Here is a 23,227-nt window from a genome sequence, read left to right as displayed (position 1 = left end):
AATGGCCTAAGTTCTGGATCTGTGCTGCCCAGCCCTTTTGTTCCTCCACTTCTGTCCTGTGATAACAACCAAATATTGTCAGTTGCAATGAATTAATTTGTAATAAGAAACAAATCATTATACACCTATTATTTAAAATTCAAGCCAGCTAAATAAATTCTACGCTGACTTTGACACCCTAGTCCCTTGCTGTTGCCGCCTAGAGGCAGACATGGTTTCATACAACTGTGCACCTTGGTGAATCTGACCTCCTTGACACTGTTGGGATATCACTGTTCATTTAATCAGCTGGCCACCAGGCGGCGCCAAATTGTCACACAGAGCCCCAGTCTCCCTGCCTGGAGTCGCTTTAATCCTGTGAGCCACCCTTCAAGTGTGCAACTACTTCTCTCCACTAGGTGTTGTGTTGCTCCAGTGTTTTCTATACCTATTTAAAAATAGACAGCTGGTTCACAGGCCTCTTCCTGCTGCTCGTCTGTTCGTGGCCTTTTCTCAGCTGTAGCTTCCTGACAGGTCAACGCTCTTATTACACTTTTCTCCCTGAGAACTTTCAAGCTACTTTTAATTATTATTCCAGATAAAATTTTTGGATCAGTTGTTGAGTTCTAAAAGGAGTCCTCTTTGGATTTAGAGTGAAGTTGCATTTGTCTTATTTGTAGATTAATTGGGAAAAATTGTTGGCTTTTTGGTATTGTCTTCAGGGGAGTGAAAAGTCTTTAAATCTTTTTTTTAAAAAGGTTTATTTTATTTTATGTGTATGAGTGTTTTGCCTGCATGAATGTGTATATGTGTACCGTGTGCATGCACTGCTCATGGAGGCCAGAAGAGGGCATCAGAGCCTTTGGAACTGAGTTACAGATGGTTGTTGGCCACCGTGTGGATGCTGAGAGTGGAACCTGGGTCTTCTGCAAGAGCAGCGAGTGCCGCTGAGCCATTCCAGCCCCTAGAACTCTTTTTAAAACAGTATATTTATTATATTGTATGAGCGTGTGTATATGTATATGTATGTGAGTGTGTATGAGTATGTGTGTATGTATGTATATATGTGTATAAGTATGTGTGTGTATATGTGCTATATGAGTGGGTATGTGTATGATGTGAGTGTGTATGAGTGTGTGTGTATGTATGTATATATGTGTACATGAATGTATGTATAAGTGTGTGTGTATATGTGCTATATGAGTGGGTATGTGAGTATGTATATGAGTGTGTGTATATGCGTGAAGATCAAAGGACAGTTTACAGAGGTCTCTTTATACTGTGTGTCTCAGAGACTAAACTCAGGTTGTCAGGCTTGGTGGCAGGAGCCTTTGCCACTGAGTCATCTTAGGCCCTTAAAAAGCCGTTTACTAAGAGTTTATAATTTTCTTCAGATGATTTCTGTACATTCCTTTAACAGTCCTGTCCGGGTCTTTTGTTTTGTGCTGTTGTGTTTCCACACTGGCTGGTGGTGGTGGAAAGGAAATTACCTTGAGAACAGATGCCCAGCACTCAGTCCCCTCGATGGAGTCCTGTTTGCTTCATAAGAGATCCTGGCCCATTCATGTCTTCCTTCCCTGTATTTTGGAGCTGAAACCGATTTTCATTCATATTTTAAGTCTCTGTTTATTTCACCAAGGTTTGGAAAGGAGAAAGCAGATGCAGGGGTGTGTTTCATGCATTGGAAAGCAAAATCAATTTATGGCGTGTGCTGTGAAAATGTTACCTATCCTCAGACACGTGTGGACCTTCACATACCTCTCACCCCTGCAGTGCCCTGTGGAGTGTAGGCTGGGTTGTCCCCTGCCCTGGCCTCTGTTAGAGGTGACAGACACCCTGTGGTCCTCTGCTCAGGTAGTTTTCTGCTGCCTTTGCCAGCTGGTCTGCCTACCGCATCCTCTGTGGACAGTTTCCCCTCCTCCAGGTCCTTGTTGTGAGGCCCTAGGACAGTGCTCATGATGTTTGTCAAGGAGACTTTAGAATCCGGGTGTCCAGATCCACCATCCTATCCCTGGCCTTGTGGTTTCTAGAAAAGGAACTTGGTCACAGAAGGAGGAGTGGCTGATGAGAACAAGAGCCTCGTTGTGACCAGTCTAGTACCAGGCACCCCAGTTCAGGGCTTTCTGGTTAAAGAGGCTCCCACCTAGACTTTGTGTGTAGGAAAATGCACCCCTTTATTGTATGCCATGTAGGTTCAGGATCTACACTGACAAGGGGTTACTTGTCATGGGTTACTTGTATAGAGGCAGGAATGCCATGGGCAGCAACTACTTGGGGGCGTTTGGGTGGCTTGGGTGTCAGGAGGAGACTTGGCTGCATAGATACCTAGGTAGAGAGATGCATAGAGGCATCTCTGTACTTGGTGGGCAGAGACTGTGATCCTTCTCCTTCAGGTGACATCATTGGCCTAGTCCCAAGGCAGATGTTCTTTGAATCACTAAGATCAAGCACAGGATTGAGTGAGAGCCTTATAGAGTTGGAGAAGGACCAGAACGTTGGATTCTAGACACCATGTCCTTGATGCAGAAGGGAGCCTTCTTCATGGACTTTTCAGGGCTATGGGTGTCTGGGGTATCTCGGCCTGACTTCACCTATCTCACTCTCGCTCCTGTTCCTAAAGCTCTCTTAATGCCTCCGAGCATCCGTAGCAGGTCTGACTCACGGTGGCCCTGGTTCAAGAGAGCCCATGCTTGTGACCCCCCCGCCCCCGTCTCTTTGAGACAGGATTTCTCTGTGTATCCCTGGCTGTCCTGGAACTTACTCTTAGACCTGGTTTTGAACTCAGAGATCTAGGCTAGTCTTGAACTCAGAGGTCTACCTGCCTCAGTCTCCTGAGTGCTCCAGGTGGAGGAGTGTAAGTAGAACAGCCTCAGGCTCCTCCCCTTGGTCTTCCACACAGCTTCTGTGCCTGAGCCAGCACAGAGCCTGTTTGCAGTGCAGTGACTGAGACAGCACATCCCAGTTCACCCTCTTTGGGATCCATTTTTGTACTTATTTGCAACATTTGGAAGAAATCACGCTCTTGTAGTTGGGCATGCCTGGGTGTGTGCGTTTTCTTTGAAACATTCTCCACTGGCTTAGGAAAAACTGATTATTCTGCCTTCTCCATGGTGTCTGGTGTCGTCCTGTTCATCTCAGGCCATCCTGTGGTTTCCTGAGTCTCAAATGTTGAGGAGCGTCCTGAATGCCTGGAAGGAGCCCAGGCTGCATCTGGGCTTTTCCTTTCCCTCTCCAGGATCCCACACACACAAGGCCAGACTCTTGTCATGAGCGGAGAAAGACATGGGGCTGTTCTGTGGTTCTGATAACAGCTGCCGTGCGCTCTTAAGGAATTACATCATGAGAACTGCTTTTGCTCTTGCACTGTTTTGGTTTCCAGGGAGGGTTAGCATCAAGAGCATGTTTATGTGTGCACTAGGAGAGAGGGGTGGGGAGAGTTGAGAGGAAGAGGGAGGATCAGAAGAATGGGATTTGTGTAAGGCTAAAAAGCTGGTGCCACCTTCCCAGTGGGATACAGAGTGCAGCCATGAAAAGACATATCTACACGGAATAGTTTAATCCATCTCCCTGAATCACTGTTTTCATATCCATAAAATGGTTTCTTAGTGTTTCTATTGCTGTGAAGAGACACCATGACCACAGCAACTCTTATAAAGGAAAACATTTAATTGGGGCTGGCTTACAGCTTAGAGGCTTAGTCCACTGTCACCATGGCAGGAAGCATGTTGGCACAGACATGGTGCTGGAGATGTAGCTGAGAGCTCAACATCTAGATCTGAAGGCAGCAGGGACAGAGAGTGGCACCAGGCGTGGCTTGAGCATCTGAAACCTCAAAGCCCACCCCTGGTGTCACAATTCCTCCAACAAGGCCACACCTACTCCAACAAAACCACACCTCCTAATAGTGTCACTCCCTAGGAACCTATGGGGACCATTTTCATTCAAATCACTACTAATAGATTTTACAGAATGCACATGAATCCTGTCTGCAGAGTCAGAGACAAAGCCTGTGTTAACTGATTGTGAGAGGCTCTGAGGGCCAGGCTGTACCTGAGCTCCTTGAAGTCTAGGGCTGCCTGGAATCCTCTGCACAGAACAAAGGTGGGTGAACACTTCACCTCTGACCAGAAGAGGGAAAATCAGAGGCAGACACTCCTGCCGTGGCCACACAGGCTTCTTTCTGTCTTGCTCTCTGGGTTTCCCCAGTGCCCTGTGAGAATCAAAGGACACAGATCTGAGGAAGTAAGAAGGGCCCTCTATAGCTGTGCTGCAGACACCTGGCATCCCATGTTTCCTGTTGTGCTCTCATGTGCTGACTTCATATCAGCACTGTGGCTCTTGTTAGTGGGCTCATGTTGACCCTGTTAGTGCGCTCCTTACACCATTCTTCATGCTGTAGGAAAACTAGACCTGCCCTGCTCCTTCAGAGTCTGTACGTGCCAGGGCTGCTGCTCTTCAGGAGGACCTGAGTTCAGCTCCCAGCCACCATCTTTGTTGGCTTATGGCGGCCTGTAACTCTAGCACTAGGGCATTCAGAGCTCTGGGGGAGTATACACAGGGCACGCACATACACAAACATGCACATGCACACACACACACACACACACACACACACACACACACACACACACACTAAATAGAAATAAAATAGAAATGGAATGTGCTACCGAAATCCTTGATGTGTCCAAAATCCTTGAGTTACAAGGATTCTCACTGTCTTCAGGGAAACCTGTATACACACACATACACATACATGTACTGCTTCCTGCACTCCTCCCTGTAGCCTACAATATCCTTCTGTTGTACCCTAGCCCATCTGTTCACTGTTTCCTTTTGATACAGGAGCTGTACTCAGCAGCCGCAGGACCCACCCTGAATGAGTGGGGCTTGCTCATAGCCTGATGAGATACTTTGTCCCGCTTGGTCCTGCCATTTTCACGTAGGCACACCTCCTGTCCATCAGCGAGGCTGCCTCTGTCATGGAGACATACAGGAGACAGATTAGAAACAAGTGATTGGGCTTTCTTTCCAGCTCTACCTTCCACGGAAAACACGATGGGCTACATAGCAAGTGGCAGGATGTCCTCATCAGGTAGACTGAGGTCAGTCAAAGGGAAAGACAGGTCCAGCCTACTAGATGGGATAGCTCTGCAATTTGATCACTAAGCTTGTTTTCCTGGAGCCCACTCCTGGCAACCTCCTTCCCAGTAGTAGAAGCCTATGGTCTCACAGGTCACCTAGCCATTTTTTAATGAATGTTTAAAGGTAATTGTTTGCTTGCTTAGGAAAAGGGAATAGGGACCTGCAAATAAAAGCTCATAAAAGGGGTAAAGTTAATGCTACAGTAATAGCACTGACCATGAGCTGACCTGGCCAGGACAAGTTTTGCATGACTTGACTGACTGACTGTCTGTCTGTCTGTCTGTCTGTCTGTCTGTCTTTCTTTCTTTCTTTCTTTCTTTCTTTCTTTCTTTCTTTCTTTCTTTCTTTCCTTCCTTCCTTCCTTCCTTCCTTCCTTCCTTCCTTCCTTCCTTCTTTCCTTCCTTCCTCCTCTTCCTCCTCCTCCTCCTCTCCTCATCCTTTTTCTTCTCTCCTTCTCCTCCTCCTCCTTCTCCTCCTCCTCTCTTCCTCCTCCTCTTCTTCTTCTTCTTTTTTTTTTGGTTTTTCCAGACAGGTCTTCTCTGTGTAACAGTCCTAGCTCAACTGGAACTAGCTCTTGTAGACCAGGCTTGCCTCAAACTCATGGAGATCTGTCTGTCTCTGCCTCCCAAGTGCTGGATTAAAGGTGTGCACCACCACCACCTGGTCTTGCATGATTTTCATATGCTCTGGTGGGAGGCAGTATCAGGGATGTATGTGTCAAGGCCTATTCAGGATTTGAATTCATAGGGCCTCAGTTTCCCAGGATCCTGAGTAGTTCCTACCTTCCAGTGTAAGTGGTCTGTATCTCCTGGGACTCTTGTGGTAAGGGCATGAGCGAAATATGTAAATGTGTAACCAATGCCTCCCCAGGTTAGATGCTGCCCCACTGGTGTGTCCTGCCAAATGGGGCTGGAGAAGAGGGTGGGGCTGGCAGCATGTACCTCTAACATTTATATGTGTGTGTGTGTGTGTGTATGCACATGCATGTGTATATACATTCATGCCATGTCATGCATGTGGCGGTCAGAGGACAACTTGAAGGGGATCACTTCTTTCCTTTTACAATGTGGGTCCCAGGGATTGAACTCAGGTCCTTAGACTTGTTAGCACATGCCTTTACTCACTGAGCCATCTCCCCGGCCATGGCAGCATCCTTTGGAAGAAGTAGGGAGTCACCAGGACAACTTTAGAGAGCCTCTGGTTTGGGCTGTACTCAAAAAGTTGGTGTCCAAGCCGGGCGGTGTTGGCACACGCCTTTAATCCCAGCACTCGGGAGGCAGAGGCAGGCGGATCTCTGTGAGTTCGAGACCAGCCTGGCCTACAAGAGCTAGTTCCAGGACAGGCTCCAAAGCCACAGAGAAACCCTGTCTCGAAAAACCAAAAAAAAAAAAAAAAAAAAAGTTGGTGTCCAGGCCTGGCTCCCCTGGGAAGACCCACAGAGTGCCAAGCACATGCAGATAGGAGCAAAACCTGCCTCAGCCTTGAACTTGGAGTGGACTTGCTGGGCTGATTTGGGGCAGCTTAAGAGGCCTGACCCCAAATTACTATGGCTGAGCTCTTGAGCTGGGTTTATCTTTCTTTCATCTCCTTTAGGACCCTTTTCTGGAGCTCCTGTGCCCTTCACAGGGGTCCTGTTGAAGGGTTTTCCTTGGTTTTGGGTCCCATCTACATTTCCTTTCTCAGCTTATCATGCTGTTTGCACCATTACTTCCAAGGGAATGGCGGGCAGGCCAGGTGAGGTCCCGCCGTGAAGTTGAAGGCTCTTCCTCTCATGCATTGTGTTGCAGCTTTCCAGCCCCAGGCCCTCATTTCTGGACTGTACTTGTCACCGCCCAGATTTAGAACATTCTCCTCTCCTCAAAAGTACTCTGTGTCTGTGTGCAGGCTTCTCCTGCCACGGGCACTTTATTCCTATACATTTGCCATTTCTGGGAATTTCCTAAAATGGAATCACACTGTACATTCTTTTGCATCTGACTTCTTCCACTGGCATGACATTTTTGAGGTTTGATCATGCTGTGCTTGTGCTAGCATCTCATTTCTTTTCTTAGCTGAGTAGTAGCATGCTGTGTGGCTAGGTTACATGCCTTGGTGTTGATTGGATGATGGACTCTGACCTGGCTCCAGCTCTTGCTGTTAGGAGTGATGCTGTGACAGGCATCCTCTGTGTGTCTGTGGGATGTGCTCATCCTTTGCAGCAGATGCTGGGATCAGATCACCGGGTTGTCCTAACTAGTCAAGAAGCTGTTATGTTCTGAGGCAGTTGTATCACCAACAATGCACCCCGGCTCCCAGTCACTTGATATAGACTGTTTTTTTTTTTTTTTTATTTCTGATTCTGGCTATCTTATTGGGTATCAAGTAGTTTTTGTTTGTGTTACCTTAGGGGCTTTCCCCTTATTAGCTCTGTGTGTGTGTGTGTGTGTGTGTGTGTGTGTGTGTACCCATGGAGGCCCATAGTATTGGATCTGGTTTGTGTTTCCCTAGGGGCTTTCCCCTTATTAGCTGTGGTGTGTGAGTGTGTGTGTGTGTGTGTGTGTGCATGCACCCACAGAGGCCCATGATATCAGATCCTTGGAACTAGAATTATGGCAGTTGTGAACCACCTGGTGGGTGCTAGTCCTCTGACAGAGCTCTGAACCTCCGAGCATCTTTCCAGCCCTTCAGGATGGCTCTTTCTCATCTGCCACAGACTCACCATGTCCTGAGTCAAGTCCCCCCAGACCTCTTCCTCCTCTCTGTCTCTTCCCTGATGACAGCTACGCCATCTTTCAGTGCCTTGCTGTAAACAGCTTGGTCTAGTCTGGCTGCTCTCACTGGCCACGCAGGAGTTTCTATGAGTTCTGTTTTTGCTGTTTCCCTGCCCGTCTCCCCTTTGCCACCTCGGCTCAAAGCCCCCCTGTTCCCTGGTCACTGCAGTCAGCTTCCATCTCTCCACTCTCTGCTGAGAAGCTGCTGGTGGTTTTTGGTGTTCTGGGAGGTGACAGATGCTCTCTGGAGCCTGTGCACATGAGCAGTCCAGGCAGAATAACCAGACCTGACAATCAAGGACGTCTTGGGTGACACTGCTACTGGATAGAGTAAGCAAATACACCAGAGCATGACCTCTATGTTCCTCAGTTTCCCTCCATAGAAAATGGGCAAGACTTAAAGGCCTCTCGTGGGATAGTGGAAGGGGAAGATAAGGTAGAGGAGTCCAGCACAGGGCTCTTAGTGAATACTTTGTGGTATCAGTTGTGATGGCACATCATGGTGTCCAATTTCTTCATCAGCCTTCATCTTCTTTGTAATACATCTTCTAGGGTCTGTGAGGGCTAGATACATCCTGGGATGGATATGCAGGTGGGACCCAGTGATCTGCTGCAAGGGGTGGGTGGGATGACTGGGCAGGAATGTGGGTTCATTGCTGCCACAAGAATCAGGGAGCAGAATTCATACAGCTGTTGGACATTGGCAGTTAATCTAGCATTATCTAGTTGTATGAGCTCAGTAATGGCACAGGCTCACCATGTTCCATGGAGGGTTCTATGGGCCAGCCTGAGCTTGAAGGCTACCAGCTCACACCTTTCTTTTCAGGTCTCTGGATGATCTTTTGGAGGCTGGTGTGGTTCTGTGGGTTCAGAATAGGTTTTTATGGGTTCCTTTGCCTTGCAGGCAGGTTATGTCACCAGCAGAGGTGGCACCGAAGCTCCCTGAGGCCTGGAGACTATGTACAAGAGGAATGGTCTGATGGCTAGCGTGTTAGTCACCTCCGCCACTCCACAGGTATGTAGGCTGTGGGAGGGTACCAGGAGAGAGGGTCATAATGGGGCCCTGGTCATGAATACAGGCTTTCTTAGGGCGTGCCACTCCAGGCAGGAGGTTTGGGAGCCTATCAGCCGTGTGGATGGTGATGTTTTCTGAAGTTGTTCTCTTCAAAGAAAAACAAATACCTCTCCAGTCCAGCCACAGCAAGTGTCACATTCCATTTTGGTGGCAAGAAGGGATTAGACTTTTCCCAGGAAAAACTCTTGTTGATTATAAATAAGCCATGTGTTCCAAAATGAGGTCAGACAGAGCCAGTCCAACTGGCCGCTGAACTTATTTACCTTGCTTCTTAGGAACCGGCTGTAAGGACTGGTGGTCTGCGTGGCCTGGGCAGGGACTCTGCATGAGGTCTGGGATTTGCTTTCCAAGCTCAGTAATGGTACAGACACACAGAAGGAGGAGTGTCATCTGAGGCTAGCACCTCTGTGTCTGGGTGTAGTGCTGGCTCCTCAGAGATGCTGGTAAAACAGGGTTGGGTCTGAGCATCCCACAAGGAGTTTTGAAATTTGTCCTCAGATTAACTAACCTAAGGTCATAGGAATTAGTTTCTTATCAGTCTTTTTAAAAATTTTTGATTTTATTTTTATTCTTGAAACCACATTTATAGATGCCTTTAAACATTTTTAAAAATTTTATTTTTAAATTATATATGTTCATATTAGTGCAGTGCTCATGGAGGCCAAAAGAGAGGGCATCAGATCCCCTGGAGCTGGAGTTACTGGTGATGGTAAGTCTCCTGGTGTGGGTGCTGGGAACTGAGCTCAGGCCCTGCTCTCTGGAAGAGCAGTCTGTACACTTAACCACGGAGCCATCTCTCCAGTCTCATCGATGCCTTTTAAAATTTCCTAGGAGACCAGAGTAGTTTCATAAAATGCTGAGTCATCCTTGTTGCTATTGTCACTATTGCCGCAAATAGTTTGGAACAACTTTTGATTCAACAAGAACCCTTACCTGAGGGATTAGGGTGTTGCAGCAATGCGCTAAGGCCTTACATCCAAGCAACAGACAGACTCTGGTAACTAGAGGAACCAGACTTCTGTTTGTACCTGTAACTTACACTCCTTCTCAAGTAAAATAGTCTTCTTCTCTGGCCTGTGTGTGTACGTATGCATGTATACACAGATGTGTATACTCACAGCTACCCTGTGCATGTTCGGCCCTCTGTGCAGGGGACCCACCAACCATGCGTCAAAAATATTTAACAAAAACTTACTCCTGCACCAAGTATGTGCAAACTGTTGGTTCATTTTCCTCTGGACAGCACCAGTGACTCTTTGCACAGCATTTGTTTTGTATTAGGCATTAGCCATCCAGAGAGGACTCAGAATGTGTGGGACAACACATATCATTCTATGCTAGGCGATTTTATGCAGTGCAGATTTTGATATTTTTCAGGGCCTCCATGTATGTGACTGTAAGTACCAAAGTGTGTTTGGAATGAGTGCATACATGAAACTTGAAGTACTTAGCAACCGTGGGTGACTGAATGACACACATTCCTACACACCCAGCTCTCTCTATTTTTGGTATGTGCCCCTTTGTCAACTTGTAGTTGAGGAACCCAAAGCACAAAGAGTAGAAGAAACTGATTCCCGCTTCTGGGCAGGTGGCTGACTCAAACCCATTCTCCCAGACTTTTGATTTGGTGTCTTTAACACACTGCCCTGTCAACCTGGTGAGGCTGTGTCTTGAAGTACGTGGAGAGTGCAGATTTAGGTCTTTGCCAATTCTAGGCGCACTGGGGCCAGTCCTAATTCTTTTCAGCTTTATTCAGATCAGATTATCCTTGTGGGACAATGTCTTCCACTTAAAGAACTTTTAAAATGACACATGTCACACATCCCAGCCCCCAAGCCAGCATGTCCTGGGGAGGGAGGAAGTTGTGGTGGAGGGTTCTGAAGGCGGGGTGGTTTGGGTTTGTTTGGTAACTGGTGTTGCTACTCTGGAATATGGTATTTAATTATTCAGTTTTGTCCCTGATGAGACACAGCAAAATGATGGCAGTGCCTGAGACCAGGTGGAAGCTGATGTGAGGCTGGCATTCTCTGCGGGCCTGCGGGCCTGCAGAGCCAGCATGGTCTCTACCTTCTGAGACCACGTGGAGTTTCAGTGTGGAAGCCTCACCTATAGATACCTCAGGCCCAGGCATTGAGGTGGGCCGCTTGCATTTCTGCTCCACTCTCTGACCTCACACTGTCATAATTATTAGCTTTCTTCCATGACCTATAAAAACACCCTAGTTTCCAGTAAGACTGCAACATTTCCCCAGATAGAAAGTGAAAGAGAAATTAGCAAAAGCAGATCCCTTCACCCCCTACTCTAAGATGGAGGAATGGACAGAAACCACAGAGTCCCCCATGAGTAGAGTAGATAGAGATGGATAAAACCACTTATGGACAGGCACAGATTTGGGTGGTGAGCCTGATGATGGAGTGTCCAAGTAGAGCGTGGTGAAATGCAGTCATATTAAAGAAAAGGTGTGTCCAACATTTTGGTACCTTCAGAGGGGTGGGCTTTATGAACTTCATCCAATTTGGGTTTCTGCTTGTTTCCCTGTGGAGGTCCCTGTCTATACACGCAGGACTCAGTGACTCTTACATGAGGAATTCTCCCCAAAAGTCTCTGAAGCTCAGCAGTTAGCTCTCAGCTCACAAACCAGCTCTCTCTGTGTGTGTTATACCTCCAGAGCCAGCTTCATCATTTGTGTTACAGTGACCTGCACTGGGCAGCCAGCCAGAGGAAAGGGGACCTGAGAGAGAGCTCTGAAGTTAAGAGTGCTGGCTGCTCTTGCAGAGTTTGATTCCCAGTACCACAACCTATAACTCGAGCTCCGGGAGATCCAGTGTCCTTTTGTGGCTTCTTTGGGTACCTGTGCACACATGGCATACATGCATATGCATAAATGAAGTAAATCTTTAAAAATTAAAAAGTCAACAAAATGGATGATCTCCCAGGTCTCTGAGTCTGGAGGCCTGTTGTGAGGGAGAATTAGCCTAGAGTTCTCTCTCTCCTGTGGGTGTTGGGGACAGACCTGGGCCTTGAGCATGCTTGGCGAGTGTTCTGTACTGAGCTACACTGCAGCTCTGGTGTCGGACTCTCCCCTGTCATTACAGTGCTGGCCAGAAGTTGTTAGGGGTAGTGGTCCAAGGTCATTCTGGGGGTTCAGAGAGCAAGCTTCACATTCCGGCTTTCAGCTTTATGGGTAAGGAACTGTGGAGAAGAACTGTCAACTCTGCTTGTTGACCTGTAAAATGGGAACACTGGCATGTACATGTAGAGAATCCGTGAGGACTGAGATGGTGTGGGAAGTGCTGTAGAGCTTATCATGGAACAAAGTGATAGCAGCAGGCACTTTTCATCCTGTGAACCTGTCACTCTGTCTCCATTCTGGGGAGGTTTTGGGTGGCAGCAACCTCAGGCCAGACCAGTCAGGTGGTATTTCTCTTTGCCTTCTCCACAGGGCAGCAGCAGCTCAGACTCTCTGGAGAGCCAGAGCTGCGACTATGCCAGCAAGAGCTATGATGCTGTCGTCTTTGACGTTCTGAAAGTGACTCCTGAGGAGTTTGCTGTAAGTGACATGGAACTAATATGGATGGTGGTTCTGTTACAGGGTGCTGGAGGGAGTCACGACTCTGGGTTTCTGCCCAGGTTGTGAATACCACATACGTTCACAGTAGGAGAGCAAGTGATGGAAAAGAATGTTTTGGGTTTACAATTGGCTGCCTTGGGCGGGACCCACAGAGTGTCTGCACAGTAAGAGAAGGAGCAGAGCTCAGCGCAGATTAAAAAGCACACACAGTACACAAACAGGCACATTTGGCAAAGGGTTGGGCCTGCTGCTGACACATATCACAAAGCCAGCCATGTTGCTCGCTACACTTTCGGCTGCAGACACCATGCATTTGTGATTCCGTTTTTCTCCTTTTTGTTTGCTTCCACCTTCTGCATGTTTATGTACCATCTCCTAGAGCAATAAGCAATATCATTTTTCTTCAGCCTGTCTTTGGTTTTCTGGATGATTCTTCTGTGGGGCAGAGCTGGCCTGTCATTTGCCTTGATGTTTTCCTCTCTCGGGGTTTTGTTAGGGAGGGGAATGTTGGCTCTGGGGTGACTTCAAGCCTAACTCTGAGCACTGTTCCAGGGCTGTGTTTCCCTGACATTCTCTCTTCTTTCTCTCCTCCCTCCTCCTTCCCCTTCCCATTCTTCCTCCTTCTTCCTGGTCCCCATGGTACAGAGGCTCTATGCCAACTACAGGTGGATCTTTGCTATTTATATGGCTCTGACTGCCAGCCAGCAGCTTCTCCTTGTAGAGTCTGTAGTCCCATTCTGAGAATTTGAGGTTTCTCAAATATTGGTCATGGCCTGGTTGTAGCTCTCCGTGGCTCATTTTGGCCTTCTGTGGTTTTTGTCATGGCCTCCCTTGTCTCTGGTCATGACTCTTGTGGCACTGGTTGTGGCTCCTGTGGCTATGGTCATACATAGCTCTCATGATTCTGGTCATGGGTTCCTGTGGCTCTGGGTTATAGCTTCCATGGCTCTTGTCTTTTTTTTTTTTTTTTCTTTTTCTTTTTTTTTTTTTTTTTGGTTTTTCGAGACAGGGTTTCTCTGTGGCTTTAGAGCCTGTCCTGGAACTAGCTCTTGTAGACCAGGCTGGTCTCGAACTCACAGAGATCCGCCTGCCTCTGCCTCCCGAGTGCTGGGATTAAAGGCGTGCGCCACCATCGCCCGGCTCATGGCTCTTGTCTTGACTGTGGTCATGACCTCCCATGGCTGTGTTTATTATTCCTGTGTCCTGGTCATGGCTTCAGTGGCTGTAGTTGGGGACTTTTGTGACTGTGGTATGTGGCCTCCTATGTCTCCCACAGTTTCGCTGTGGCTTTAGGAGCACTCTGATTGTAGCTTTTGTGCCTCTGGCCACGGATCTCATGTTTCTGGTTGTGGTTCTGGTCATGTCTCCCATGGCTCTGGGCTGTGACTACCATTCTGATTGCGGCCTCCCTTGGCTCTGTGAGCTCTTAACTCAGGAGTAAGTTAATTTACTCCTTTGGAACTGACTGCTTAGTGTCCTGTGAGTGCTTGTGGCTGCTCATCGGCAGAGGGATCTAATGGCAGACTTTCAGGTACCTTATATAACACAATACAACATTAACCAACAACTTCTGTTTGCTTATTATGGTCTAGGGAAAGCCTTGCATGAAAGCTCTGGCTAGGATGTAAGGATTTGGTGTGGCACTGTTAGGAATATGTATATTCATCATAAACAAAAAACATTTTTCCGCTTGGCTAACCAACTAGCTTCTCTTAACCACATAATACCCATTTTTTTCTTGGGGGTGTGGGAGATGTACAGTGCTCTGATAGGCTCCTTCCAGGCTGTAGCATTCATCCCTGCAGAGATGTCGTGCAATATGTAGTGACTCACCGTTTCTCTTCAAAGCCTGGCTCAGTGTTGAGTGGCCCAGGTTTTTGGGGATGGAGAAAAGCATAGCAGGCATGGCCTAGTGACTCTGAGGTTTGACTAGTGCTCCCTGCTCAAGCTCTCCTGGGTGAATTGCTACCTGGAAGCAAGTGGAGAATGGGACCTGGCCTCATCTTGTAGGCCCCTAGCATGTGCCACCCCGACCCCTCCACCATGCCCTTTGAGAATAACTGACAGCTCTGGAGCCTTCATACCCTGGAGGATGGGTTGCTCAGCAGCAGTCTTTGAGCAAGTTTGGTGTGGTAGTAAAGTATTGTGACATTGGTGGCCTGCTGAGTTTTACTTGGATATTTGTCTTGCTAGATACTTTGCATCCTTTCTGATGAAAGCTGAGAGGCAGAAATGGATGTGGGTCTCTGAAAACCTTCTTCTTCTTCTTCTTTTTTTTTTTTTTTTTTTTGGTTTTTCGAGACAGGGTTTCCCTGTAGTTTCTAGAGCCTGTCCTGGAACTAGCTCTTGTAGACCAAGCTGGCCTCGAACTCAGAGATCCGCCTACCTCTGCCTCCCAAGTGCTGGGATTAAAGGCATGCACCACTACCGCCCGGCTTCTGAAAACCTTCTTTATGTTAGGAACAGACAGCCCCCATCCTGGGACCAGCGCTCTTGGTGTTTGGTTTCTCCCCCTTTGTGTGTACATGTGCACGTGGTGTACGTGGGTATATATGGAGGCTGGAAGTCAATGCTGGGTGTCCTTCCCTATTGCTCTCCATCTTACATTTTGAGACAGGATTTCTCTCTGGCCTGGGGCTCACCACTAGATTGGACTGCTGGCCAGGGAGCTCCAGGGATCTCACTGTCTCTGCTTTCCAGCACTAGGATTAAAGACACACACTGTCATACCCAGCATTTTCTGAGCATGCTGGGGATCCAGGCTCAGATTGAACAGCAAGCACTTTACCACACCAGCCTGTCTCTACAGCCACTGATGTGTCTTGAGAACATCTGCACACTGTTTCTGACTGACAGCCTGAGCTGGGATCAGGCTGTGAGACTGAGACCATTCAGAGAAGCGTGGCTGATATGTCATCATTGCAGTAGCTCCCCTGGAAATTCTAGGGTGAAAGGGGGAGAATATCTTATTGTCTCACCAGTTGGACTTGGGCTCTTCTCTTAAGTGTCATCGTACACACTCCTAGTTCCCAGCGGACAGGAGCCGTGAACTGGAACCACATGGGAGATGGAACCAAGATGCCCTGAGCTGTTGGCTCAAATCTCCTGTTTTCAAAGGCTTTTCTGTTCTTGTGTGGTGCAGTTGATCCAGGTGTGGCCGCATGTGGCTGACAAGCTCGGGGTATATATAGCAGCAAAGGTCGCAATTGTTTGCACTGCTCAGGATGGAGCTTTGTGTTTTGTGGGCCTGCAGCACTACTATGAGCCACTCTATCTGGATCACAAGGGCAGCGTGTGCAGATGTCACACACCCCTTGCCACCAAGGGGAAAGCACAAGAGCTAGGATTTCATCAGGTGCCTCATTATTCTTGATGCCAAGCTTCCATTAGTGGCAACATTCCCCCTGTGCCCTGGAAGGGATAGCATGCCCACTATACAAACCTCTACCCATTCCCTCCCATTAGACTCTGAGGATGCTATGTTTGGTTTGTGTTCTGTGCTTTTTAGCAGCCCAGAGACTGCAGAGCACCTTGGAATTGTGCCAGGAACTGGCCACAGTTCTGTGCCTGTACCCCAGCTATGATCACAGGTCACATACTTTATGTGTTGCCATTTTTTTTCCTCCAGTATTGTCTTGATATAAGGCTATTTGGTAACACAGTGTAACAGCTTCTGTTTCCTCTTCTCTAGAGCAACTTTGGCATGTGAATGTTCAGCCAAGGCAGTGGGCCTTCTGTCCAGGCTCCAGACTTCATTCACATGCTCATACAAGAGCCCCTGTCTCTGTAGCTGCACTAGCTGCATTTTTCATTACCCCCTCTTTATGTGCACATACACAATGATGTATTTGTCATATTGGACATTTTTTTCTCTTATTTTGAATTTCTGCCTTGTGGACTGCAAGATATGAATGTGTCTCACTGGACAGGTTCAGTAGACCATGTGTTGCAAAAGCCCATGGGTCCTCTTCCCGGCCTGTCTCAGAGGCAGGTGGTAATTGACACCTGGTTCCAGTGTGACACACAAAGGCGAGAAAGTAATGAAGTTACCTTGGCCCAAAGAATTGTTATGAGTGATGCCATTCCCTGGTCCCTAGATGAACTTTTGGCCCCGTTAGTGGAATCAGTCTGTCTGCTGCTCTGGGAGGGACCCTCTTCTTTTCTTTCCACTCTGCAAGAGTAGCACAGAAGAGAGGGCAGTAAGACTGTTGTGGCCATGCCATACTCCTACAGGTTCTCAGAGCTACCGCTTAACTTTTGCTCTGATCTCACTGATGACTGGTGGGATAATAAGCAGTTCAAGTCCTCATATGGGGTCTGTGGACACATCTCGAATATTTCTCTACCATGTAATTTCGGGGAGGTAGAGGCTTCAGAGGAGAAGTCTATATGTGCTACTATTTATTTAAGTTTGAGTAATAGTATCTCTATCACACAAATTTTAAAATAGTGTATCTACAACTTTTTTAAATTAGGTAAGTCATACTTGAAACAAAACCCAAGTAGTGTAAGCATTTCCAAACTAAAATGTTTTTCTTACTCCATGCCTCATCTTCCAAATGACTGTGATCAACTGTGAGGTTGGAAGTTCATTTTGTTTTCAAAGAGAAGGGTGTGGGTTTGGATCTATGAGGAGGGATGTGGTGGGGAAGACAGCACAGAAATTTATTTCTCTCTCTCATCAGCAGTAAAATCCAACTCAATCAAGAGGACTTGAAACTGAAAGTAGTAGAAGAAATGGCAGGGTGGGAACATGAGAGGGGATGCTTTTAGGTCAGTGGTTCTCAATCTGTGGGCCATGATCCCCACAGGGGCTATATATCAAATATCCTGCATATCAGATATTTACATTACAATTCGTAGCGATAGCAAAATTACAGTTATGAAGTAGCAATGAAATAATGTCATGGTGGGGGATCATCACAACATGAGGAACTGTATTAAAGAGCTGCAGCATTAGGAAGGTTGAGGACCACTGCTTTAAGGGGTTGGAAAGGGCAAGACATGAAGTTAGTAATGGACTATTGGGGTTCTGTCAGACACAAAGACTGCCCAGCAAAGGAAGCATTCAACAGGATGAAGGAATGGCCCACAAGGGTGGGAGAGAATATTTGCAAGCTATGCATTCACCATGAGGGTTAAGATTCAGAATGTATAAGGAACTTCAGAAAGCTCTCCAGCAAAAAGCCCAAATGAAACAAAACCAAACTAAACAAAGAGATAGTGAGATTCATAACGGACCTGGTGGGCTTTCCCAGAGAAGGCGTGTAGGTGGCCAGGGGACATGGAAGGATGCCCAGAAGTCATCAGGAAAAGGCAACTCAAATACACTTGCTCTCATTAACTCCAGGGAAAATGACTGTTACCAAAAAGTTGAGAGATAGTAAGATGCAGAGAAAAGGGCACCTGTGTGTGCTGCAGCTGTCACAGAAACAGTGAAGATGCTCCCAGTGTATGACCCAGCAGCCCAGCAAGGGCTGTATCTCCAGAACAAGTGAAGTCCATACTTGTGCTTATTGTAGGCCTCTCTACAATATCCAAGACATGGAAACAAACTCCGTTGGTAAACCTGTGTATGATAAGGAAAATGGGGTGCATGCAGGCAGTGAGTTATTATTCAGTCATAAAAAAGAATGAAATCATGTCAGTTGAGACAACACAGTTGGAACCACAGAATATATTCTGGTAAGTGAAGCAAGCCAGGCATTAGAAAGTCATGTGCCACATGGTCTCCCTCATATGTGGCATAGAAAAGGGTCAGTCTCATGGAAGCTAGTGAGGAAAGGTGGTTTCCTGAGCCTGAGCGTCTGGGAGGGTGGGAGGGTCAGGAGGGGGCCCAAACAGTGGAGAAAGAAAGAAGTTCTAGCCTGTGTTAATACAGAGGGTGAGCTGTGTACTGCAGAAAGCATGGAGGGGCTTGAATGTTTTATCGTGAAGAAATTATAACTGAGAAGACAGATATATCTAACCTGATTTAAATGTGACATACCTTACACATGTGTCCAGCCATCACATGGTATCCTATGAATACTAAACCTTCTGTGTTTCAGGTATCAGTTTAAAAGCCTCTAACCCAGTATCTCTGTTCTATTGTAGAGTCAGATCACATTGATGGACATCCCCGTGTTCAAAGCCATCCAGCCAGAGGTTTGTACCGTCGTCATGCACTCCAGATGGCCAGGGCTCGGGAGGAATGGTCCTCTGAAGCCTCACAGAGTCACATGTGTCCATTTTGAGTCAGAAAAGTAGAGACGGTCTGGTGCCCAGTCTCTACTGGGCAGCACATTTCTTTGTCCTTCTTGTCCCAGGCTGTCCTGGCTGAGCGCTTGCTGTTGGGTACAGAGCTTTCTTCATGCTGATCCCACATTCTGGTGGCTGCCTTGCTTCTGCCCTGAAACTAGTTGCCACAGAAAACCCTTGCATGTTTATAGTAAAAGCATATGTGCATTTTTAGAAGTGATAGGGGGAAGAATCAATGTGGGTCTTCAGAAATGAAAATTTCTGGTGACATCCTCTAGTTGGTAAGAAGGTTTTAATTATTTTAACCAGAGTTCCCCCCTTTTTTTTTTTTTTTTTTTTTTTGCTAGCAAGTAACACAATTCCATTTCAGAAAGGTGAAGGGAGATGATAACTTTCCTCCAGGGTCCGTATAGAGAGAGAGAGCTACTGGGTGTGGGTGTCCCTGCCATTAGCTTCTACTTCCCCTCTTCCTTCCTCTCCATCTGCACCTGTGGCCCAATTTGACCTTTCCCCAAACCCTGCATTTACAGCTTTCTAGACTGACAACACAGTTGTCTGTCTAGCTCAGTTTAGTCATGTGGCCAAGGGACTGTGGTCAAGATGAGCAGACAGTGCTGATATGCCTTGGGGTGAAGTGCAGGCAGGGAGACAGCTCAGAAGGGCCAGCTGCAGCTATGGTGTGGATTAGAGTATACCTAGCTTTACAGTGACTGTATGTCTTAATAGAGCCAAACTGTTTAGGCCAACCTCAAGCCCAGCCCTCCCACAACACAGGAAAAATCCATACTGCTGGCTGACTGTGAAGTAATGGTAGCTTGTGCCAGGTAACACCTTAAGGTTGTTCCCAGACATTAAATGCATGCGTTTTCCTTTAAAATTTTATTTTGGGGCCAGGCATTGGTGGCACACGCCTTTAATCCCAGTACTCAGGAGGCAGAGGCAGGTGGATCTCTGTAAGTTCAAGACCAGCCTGGTCTACAAGAGCTAGTTCCAGGAGAGGCTCCAAAGTTACAGAGAAACTCAGTCTTGAAAAAAAAATATATATATATATTGGAGGTATAAGTCTCAGAATCGCTAGGGCAGCTGTCAAAGTATGGGGTTCCCAGACTATCACCCCTAGACCTGAATCTGCATCTCTGGGTTGGGCCTGGAACCCAGTTGGTACTATTCCACAAAAGTCAACCAGGTTCACCAGAGTGAAGAGCCACAGCCAGCTGCTGTGAATTACCTGGAACAACCCCAGGCTTGAGCTGCTAGGGCCTATCACAAGTTCCCTAAAAGTGGAGCCCATTTCTCATTGTCCAACAATGGTTGACGGGTCCCTGCTTCTTTGCTGCTGCTGTGACTGCCAGCAGACTGAAAACTGGAATTTTTCCTTCTGGGGATGCCTGCCGTGTTGTGGTAGGACCACCCCAGAGTGGGAAGGGCATGAATAAGGCAGTTGTGTGATGTAGGTCAGACTTCCCAGGAATCAGAGGCCAGTGAGAGATGGATGGGCACTGAGTGAGCTGGGATCCTCGCAGGTCAGCAGCCCTATGGACAGTGCCTTTTAGGCCTGACTGTGCACAAAATGACAATGAATAGCAAAGCCCAGGTGTTTGGGCTGGAAAATGACTGATGTGCTCAGATGGAGTCCTCTAGAATCAGAGATGAAAACCTCAGCAGCAGATTTTAAAACCAGTGGTCGAGGGCTTTGTGAAATCCCAAGGCATTTAAAGGTTTGCTCCCATCCGGTGATTGACTAAGATTACTCTGAGTTCAGCCCCATATAGAGAATACAAATAATTGTGGCCATGGACCGTGTAGCTAGGACTTGACTCATGCCCATCTGAGTGCCTACTACTGCAGAGCACAAGGCTTCCGCTTTGCTGGTGTGGATGTAGATTTGGTATCAGGGCTCATGTGTCCAGGAAATAGCTCCTGATCTTCCCCAATGCTGACTAGGTTTGAGATGGTGACTGCACTTCTGGGGTTTCCCTGGGAGCAGGGCATCAGCTGTTTCTCCTTGTTGGCCATTTTGCTAGTGGCCCTAGATCTCTGCTTCCTCCATGTTCTCCTCCCAACATTAGGGAATTATTATGCTGTCTCCTGACACCATACTTGTTAATGTGGAGTTGGAAAACATGACTTAATAAAAGAGCGCTCGGCAGGGCTTCTGTCTAGCCGCATGTATGGAGAGATTCAGACATTTTGGGAAGACATCCATCACTGCTTCTGGAAGAATGTCCCAGGCAGTGGGATTTTCATGCACACAGGTGTGTCATTGGGACTTTGGCAGAAGTGAGGAGATAGGAGAGACCTGAAGCCCCATAAAGGACCCAGCATGTGGGTCCTTGAGTTTCTGATGCTGCTAGGAAGGCAGGTCCCTGTGGTAAGTGGTACTCAGGGCCCTGCCCACTCAGACCCTTGCCTCTGTGTTCCCTGTTCTTAACATCTGATATGCCCATTGCCTGTGTGCAGGCTTATAGATGGATAGGTGCTGATGTGGCCTGTTATTGGGTGATATCGGATGAGTGTGGGCTCTAGGACAGGAGAGGCACCTTGGGTGGGGTTTGCATTGGCTTCTCTCAGCTGCCCCCTGTTATACCTGCTGTCACTGGCTTCCTTTTGTGTACTAAAGAAAGGGAGTATTGTAAAGTATCCCAAGGTTACTATGTCAGTTCTGTGTTGCTATGTGATAAGCTACCAGGTAGACTGTGATCTGTGGCCTGGCTGGTCATGATTCAGGGGCTTATAGGAGGCTGCAGTCAGCTGAGGGTGTGGATAGGTCTGGAGATCTGACTTCACTGTGGCTCTCCCATGACATCTGGTAAGTTAGTCCTGGATGTTGTCATGTGGAACCTTCCATAAGGCTATTTTAAGGTTCTCGTGGTATGACAGTGTTTTTGTGGTATGGTGACTTTCCTTAAAAGTGACCTAGAGAAGCAAGGTAGAAGCCATAATGACTATGACCTGGCCTTGGAATCCAGGCCTTCCCTTCCCACAATATTCAGCTAGTCTCACAGGTCAGTCCTATTTAGTGAGACAGGTAAACAAGGGTTGAGCACAGGGAGTTTGGAATCAAGGGGACAGGTGTCACTGTCATAGTTTCTTTGTGATTCTAAGACTTTAGTCATCAGTACTTTGGTAAGTTATTCACCTCTTTGAATTTGTGTTTCATCATTTGTAGAATGGGGATGATAAACACCATCCATGGAAAAGTCATTTAAACATGGGAAATGTATGAAGAACACATGGCACAGAAGCTCATTTAAAAATGTAATGTATATATAGAGCTGCACAAACACAATACCTTAATCAAGAGCAGAAATATACATATACATAGTATAACAAAATTGACCTTAAATTTGTATCAATAAACCAAAATCCATACCAATGCAAATCTCTGTATCATATCCCTCTTTAAATGTAAACCAGAATTTATAAATAATATTTGGGAATATGGGCGTAGTTCTTCTCCAAACTGCTTCCTGCTCTTTGTTGGGCAAAATAATTTTTGGGGGTGTTCACAGTGACCTTTTAGGGGGTCTTGGTACATCAAACCACATTAGTCTGGAATTATTCCAGAGGTTCTCATCCTCTGTGGAAACAAAAGAAGAACCTCTTTTCCAAAGCAACATATCCTTAGACCCATATTTTGAATTCAAGATACCTTTAAGGATGCTCAATCATGCCACAAGGACATGTGCTCAACTATGTTCATAGCAGCTTTGTTTGTTATGGCTAGAACCTGGAAACAACTAAATGCCTCTCGACCGAAGAATGAATAAGGAAAATATGGTACATTTACACAATAGAATACTACACAGCAGAAAAAATAACGACAGAAAAATGGATGGAGCTAGAAAGCATTATTTTGAGTGAGGTAACCCAGACACAGAAAGACAATTATCACGTGTACTCACTCATAGGTGGTTTTTAAACATAAAGCAAAGAAAGCCAGCCTACAAACCATAATCCCAGAGAATTTAGACAACTATGAGGACACTCAGAGAGACTTACGTAGATCTAATCTACATGGGAAGTAGAAAGTAGAAAAAAACAAGATCTCCTGAATAAATTGGGAGCATGGGGACCTTGGGGAAGGGTTGGGGGAGGGTTGATGGAAAGAGGCAGGGAGGGGAGAAGAGAAAAATGTAGAGCTCAATTAAAAAAAGGAAAGATACCTTTAAAATATATATGTTGGCTTGGCTTAGCAGTCCCCAGTATCAGTGTCTCTCTGCAGTCAAAAAATTCAAAGAAAACACTAATATACATAATCCAGACTCTCTGTATATATGCTATCTTTATGTGGCTTTTTCTTTCTTTACTTCTTTTAATCTATGACTGTGTGTACTCTGTCTCTTTAAAGACTTTTATAACTGTCTATATTCTTTTTTCTTCTCTCTCCCAAGCCTATGTACATTTATCCAACATTGTGACCCATTTAGAGGTCTTTTGCATCTGAATTTGTCTTTATTGTGTATTTAT

At 46.7% G+C, this 23,227-nt stretch overlaps 1 protein-coding gene across 8 annotated transcripts in view; it reads left to right on the top strand.

Annotated features, from left to right (window-relative positions):
- Positions 1–23,227, top strand: part of Ralgps1 (Ral GEF with PH domain and SH3 binding motif 1) — a 225,037-nt gene that overhangs the window by 26,543 nt on the left and 175,267 nt on the right. For 7 of the 8 annotated variants that reach the window (XM_038336145.1, XM_038336144.1, XM_038336142.1 and 4 more), the window contains exons 2-4: positions 8,776–8,886; positions 12,389–12,496; positions 18,614–18,664. In XM_038336145.1, coding sequence (XP_038192073.1) covers positions 8,830–8,886; positions 12,389–12,496; positions 18,614–18,664 — 216 coding nt within the window. In that variant the 5' untranslated portion in view covers positions 8,776–8,829. The remainder of the gene's footprint in view (positions 1–8,775; positions 8,887–12,388; positions 12,497–18,613; positions 18,665–23,227) is intronic. The other variant, XM_038336143.1, reaches the window with a different exon arrangement.

This window comes from Arvicola amphibius, chromosome 7 (genome assembly GCF_903992535.2).
Source record: "Arvicola amphibius chromosome 7, mArvAmp1.2, whole genome shotgun sequence".
NCBI classification, from domain to species: Eukaryota; Metazoa; Chordata; class Mammalia; order Rodentia; family Cricetidae; genus Arvicola; species Arvicola amphibius.
The sequence above is the reverse complement of the archived record's forward strand: the minus strand, read 5'-3'. Positions and strand labels throughout refer to the sequence as shown.